The sequence below is a fragment of the Bombyx mandarina genome, chromosome 05, assembly GCF_030267445.1.
Source record: "Bombyx mandarina strain Sakado chromosome 05, ASM3026744v2".
Classification (NCBI taxonomy): Eukaryota; Metazoa; Arthropoda; class Insecta; order Lepidoptera; family Bombycidae; genus Bombyx; species Bombyx mandarina.
In genome coordinates, this window is record NC_143212.1 from 2,592,830 (window position 1) to 2,597,905 (window position 5,076).

Sequence of the window (5,076 nt, forward strand, 5' to 3'; positions counted from 1 at the left end):
GTTCTCATTTTTTGCTCGAGTTTATTTTAATGCGTTCTGTAGCAGTTGAAGATACGACATTACCTGTTTTATTTGAATTATCTCGAGGGATTACGTTCTAGTTGTTTGTCAAAATTTTAGTTAACAAATGTTAGTTGACCTCTGACTGTGTTGTTGAATTGGAATATTCCGATGAATTAAGATCTCAATGTAAATTAAGACCAATAAAGTTATATTACAGAAAAACAATTTTATTGCAACATAATATTATTAGAGTTTATTTTATGTAACTAACTAGAATAGTCTCATATTATTATATGGCCATTAGAGAAACAGTCTATTAATTACGAAACGCATTTCATTTGCCATAGCTTCCGACACTAGCAGAGGCTGAAGCTTTAGCACTAGCAGAGGCAAAGGCATTACTATGGCTTTCGTAACCACCGCTGCCACCACAACCAGAAGTACAGCCACCACCTGAACCACCGTGGCCACTTCCGCCATATCCACCGGATCCACTGTGGCCACTTCCTCCACTTCCGCCATATCCACCGGATCCACTGTGGCCACTTCCTCCACTTCCGCCATATCCACCGGAACCACTATGGCTACTTCCTCCACTTCCGCCATAACCACCGTGTCCACCACCAAAGCCAAGTGATCCGCCGAATCCACCGCTGTGGCTCGTACCTGCTCCGGCGCCCAGTCCTCCTCCACCGCTACCAAATCCACCTCCTTTTCCGGCGCCGATCCCAGAAAATCCAGCTGTGAGACCCAACCCAAAGCTACCATCGGTACCGCCGCCTAAACCTCCTCCAGTGCCACCGCCATAGCCCCCTCCAGCGCCACCGCCATAACCTCCTCCAGCGCCTCCACCACCGTAACCAACGTTGCCAGTTCCTTTATTTCCACCGTGACTACCATAACCACCACTAATACTGCCGCCGTGGCCACTTCCACCTCCAAGTCCACCGCCCGCACCACCTCCCAACCCTCCACCACTACTGCCGCCATTACTGTCGCCTTTTACGTGAAATTCATTTTCATTTGATCCATATTCTTCACTTCCAGAATTTTCATGAGATCCAGAACCACCACCACCTCCTCCACCTCCTCCTCCGCCAAATCCACCACTGGCACCGAAGCCCCCTCCACTACTGTGACCGCCACTGCTGTGCTTACTACCACCGGCTCCCCCTCCAAAACCGGCACCTCCGCCAAATCCTCCACTTCCACTGCTTCCATAGCCACCGTTTCCGAAGCCACCGTATTTTCCACTGCCACTGCCTAGTCCCCCTGCTGCTCCACCACCGCCCAGGCCACCGCCAGCACCCCCTCCAAATCCACCTCCTGCACCGAATGCTCCGCCGCTGCTGCCTCCGTAGCCGTTATTTCCGGATCCACTCGCTCCATTGTACTTTCCGTTTCCACTGCCGCTGTGCCCGCCAGCACCTTCTCCTGATCCATCGCTACCTAAGCCTCCTCCGGCACCGAACCCAGCGCCGCCACCGTAGCCGCCGCCTCCATTACCGCCATTACTGTATCCACCGCCACCGCCGTAACCGCCTTTTCCGCCATCTAATGTACCGGTGAAGGCGAAACCACCAGATTTTCCATCGTTCGATTTCGTGTAGATCGTTTTTTCATTAGATCCTCCAAATCCACCGTGACTACCACCTCCAAGACCTCCACCGCCTCCAGTGCCAAAACCTCCGCCGCCTCCGGCGCCAAAACCTCCGCCGCCTCCAGCGCCAAAGCCTCCGCCACCCAAACCGGAGAGACCGGCGTGAACCTTTCCGATAATATTGCCAACACCTTCCCGGATCGTATCGAGGCCTCCTCCGAAGGCGCCCCCGCTACCGCCTCCGAAGCCGAATCCACCACCGCCACCGCCTCCGAACCCGAATCCTCCTCCACCACCTCCTCCTCCTCCCCCTCCCCCTCCAACGCTACCTCCATAGCCTCGACGCACTCTTACTGCAACAAAAAGTAAAGCAATTCAATTGTCTGACGGGGATATCAATGTGTGTAGACAAGGAATCCACCCGGATAAAAGTCCAATGCATTGAGAGAATACATTTAAAAAAATCAAAATCAAAACAAGCTTTTAAATCAAAATTTACTGAATAAAATAGTTTGTATTGATATTAAAATCAATTGAGTAACTTGAAAATTATATAAAGATTATTATTATTATTACCTGATGCATTTCCTAAGCCTACAAAAAGGCAAAGGACGATACAGGACCGCACCGTCTGTTTCATGTCTAGCGGCTTTGTTTACTGACGTCGTTTGTAAAACACAATCCTTTTTATATCGTTATTATAATCGTGCGTGTATGTCTAAAGTTCACGAGAACTCATACATAGCTAAGTGGAAACAATAAGTTTTTATATAGACGTATCTTCCCACAGTAAGAGAACGTTGGGTTTTTGTGTATTCTCGTTTAGTTAGAATCAAATACGATAACAAATGTGCGTTTGCTACAGGGGGCATTAAAAGGTCATTCCTTGAACTACATCATGTTACTGTTGCTTGCATTATGCAGTTTGCTCTTGCCGTTTTTTAGGTCGATAAAAACATTTTCATAAAAACAAAGAGGAATACGCGAAATATGTAACTTAGAACTGTGTTTTGCAAGTTTTTTTATTTATTGCTTAGACGTGTGGACGAGCTCACAGCCCACCTGGTGTTAAGTGGTTACTGGAGCCCATAGACATCTACAACGTAAATGCGCCACACACCTTGAGATATAGTTCTAAGGTCTCAGTATTGTCACAACGGCTGCCCCACCCTTCAAACCGAAACGCATTACTGCTTCACGGCAAAAATAGGCGGGGCGGTGGTACTTACCCGTGCGGACTCACAAGAGGTCCTACCACCAGTAAATATTAGCCGTGAATATTAGCCGTCTATATTCCGATTTCCAACAATTTTCCGATACGATTGTACTTTAGCTATGTAATTGTGTGGAAGAAAAATTAATGTTTGTTTGTCGGGAAAATATAGCGGGTATTAAACACGCAATGATCTCTTTATTTGTAATTTAATTGTATTGTTAGTGAAATTTATTATTTATTTGCGTAATTAATGATGGTGGTTCGCCGTATTGTGAGCTGCTTGTCTGGTAGGAACTAGAGAGCATTTATGTGTTCCGTGGTGACGGATAAGTGACCTTATTCCAGTACAATTGAGACTTCAATCTCTTGTCTCAATGAAGGTAGAGCGTTCAAGTTGTGACTTCTACCGCTACTGGTGAGAATTTAACGCCCTGGCAGTTGGATTATTTGCTGTAATAAAACATGATTTCGATAATTTGATTTAAAATAAAGAAATAAAAAACAAAACAAGAAAACTGATTATTCCAAGTAGGAGAAAGAACGTGATTTTTTTTAATAAAAAATACATCGATCTGTTTATTTTTGTCAAATGATAATTCCGTATTTTAGCTAGAAAAAAAAACAATCTATTTGAACAATATGAATTGTGAATATCATTAATGTAGTTAATTAAATATTAATTATTGAGGATAAAAACTGCTGATCTTAAGATAAAATCAATAATAAAAAAAAGAATCATAAAAATCGGTTCACTTAGAAAAAAGTTTTGAGGTAACCAAATCCAAATAAAACATACAGTCGATTTGATACTCTAATTATTTTTGAAATCGGTTAAAAAGTAATCGAATCGTGACATTTGTAGCGAAAATTATCATGATGGAAGCTATAGTTTTTATCATCGTTATTATAATATGAACAATGGGAAATACCTATACTATGTAACCGCTTTATACGTCATAATGTATTTCAACATTTATTTATGCTGTTTGTTTTTCAGCGCTAATTAATATACTAAGTTTGTATTCTTATATCTAGCAACACTCTTGTGATAATTAATTTTGTTTTAACTCGTTGACGATCAAGATTATAATTGGATATGAAAGCAGATTGTTGTCTCAGCAGTGCCTTTGGAATTTTTACCTATTTGTGGAGCGCATATTGGCAGATAATTTTATTGCACACCTAGTATTAAGCGTTTACCGGATCTCATACATAGGACTTTTTGGCGCGAACGCGAGGAGTTAAGTTGTATAATTTGTATTTATTTGTCTATTTAGTGTTTCTTCAGGTTTAAATGTGTAATAACGGTGGTTTATTAACTGTTTAGTATCTGTGAAAGTGCACAAATGTGGGAAAATCAAACAAAGCCGCTGAAAGTAGCTTCTCGGGATCCTCCAAAAAGTCTACTGAAAAAGTCTTAGTAAATGACCACCATTTTACTGAGATTATATTTCATACCATATAATCTCATTTCACTTCATATTAACATTTTTCATAAAAATAAGAATTTAGATTAAAATAAGACATGACCATGGTCTTAGTTACCAGGTCATAAAATCCCTTAAAAAAATCACATACATACTACACCGTATGTCACGCCACAAGTGACCTTTAAAAGCTAAATTTTGACATTTTCTGACCCTTTAAATACATCGCACTCGACTTTAGTTTGTCCTACTACTCGTAGTATAAAACAAAAAACGTATCTCTCGTATTAGGAGCTGTTTGTTATGTTTTATTTAATATTAGTTACGTGAAAGACGATATGTGTAAGAAGGGAATGAGCGGAGAAACGGTATGTGATAGAGTAGGGAAAGAGAAAACACTGGAAAATACTTTTACTTGTGGTAGGACATCTTGTAAGTCCGCACAGGTAACTAGCACCACCCTGCCTATTTTTGCCGTGAAGCAGTAATACGTTTCGGTTTGAAGGGTGGGGCAGCCGTTGTAACTATACTGAGACTTTGCGGTAGGCAGCGGCTTGGCTCTGCCCCTGGCATTGCTGAAGTCCATGAGCGACGGTAACCACTCACCATCAGGTGGGCCGTATGCTCGTCTGCCTACAAGGGCAATAAAAAAAAAAAAACCTTAGAACTTATCTCAAGGTGGTTGGCGCATTTACGTTGTAGATGTCTATGGGCTCCAGTAACCACTTAACACCGGGTGGGCTGTAAGCTCGTCCACCCATCTAAGCAATAAAAAAAAAGAGTACACCACAATATTAACCATCTTCGATTGACAATATTCTCACTTTATT

At 42.3% G+C, this 5,076-nt stretch overlaps 1 protein-coding gene across 1 annotated transcript; it reads right to left on the reverse strand.

Annotated features, from left to right (window-relative positions):
* Positions 1 to 209: 209 nt before the first annotated feature.
* LOC114244078 (uncharacterized) lies at positions 210 to 2,328 on the reverse strand. Its single transcript, XM_028175791.2, has 2 exons — positions 2,180 to 2,328; positions 210 to 1,956 (listed from the first exon to the last, which is right to left on the reverse strand). The coding sequence occupies exons 1-2, from the start codon at positions 2,241 to 2,243 to the stop codon at positions 338 to 340; spliced, it is 1,683 nt and encodes a 560-aa protein (XP_028031592.2). The 5' UTR covers positions 2,244 to 2,328; the 3' UTR covers positions 210 to 337.
* Between the last annotated feature and the right edge of the window lie 2,748 nt (positions 2,329 to 5,076).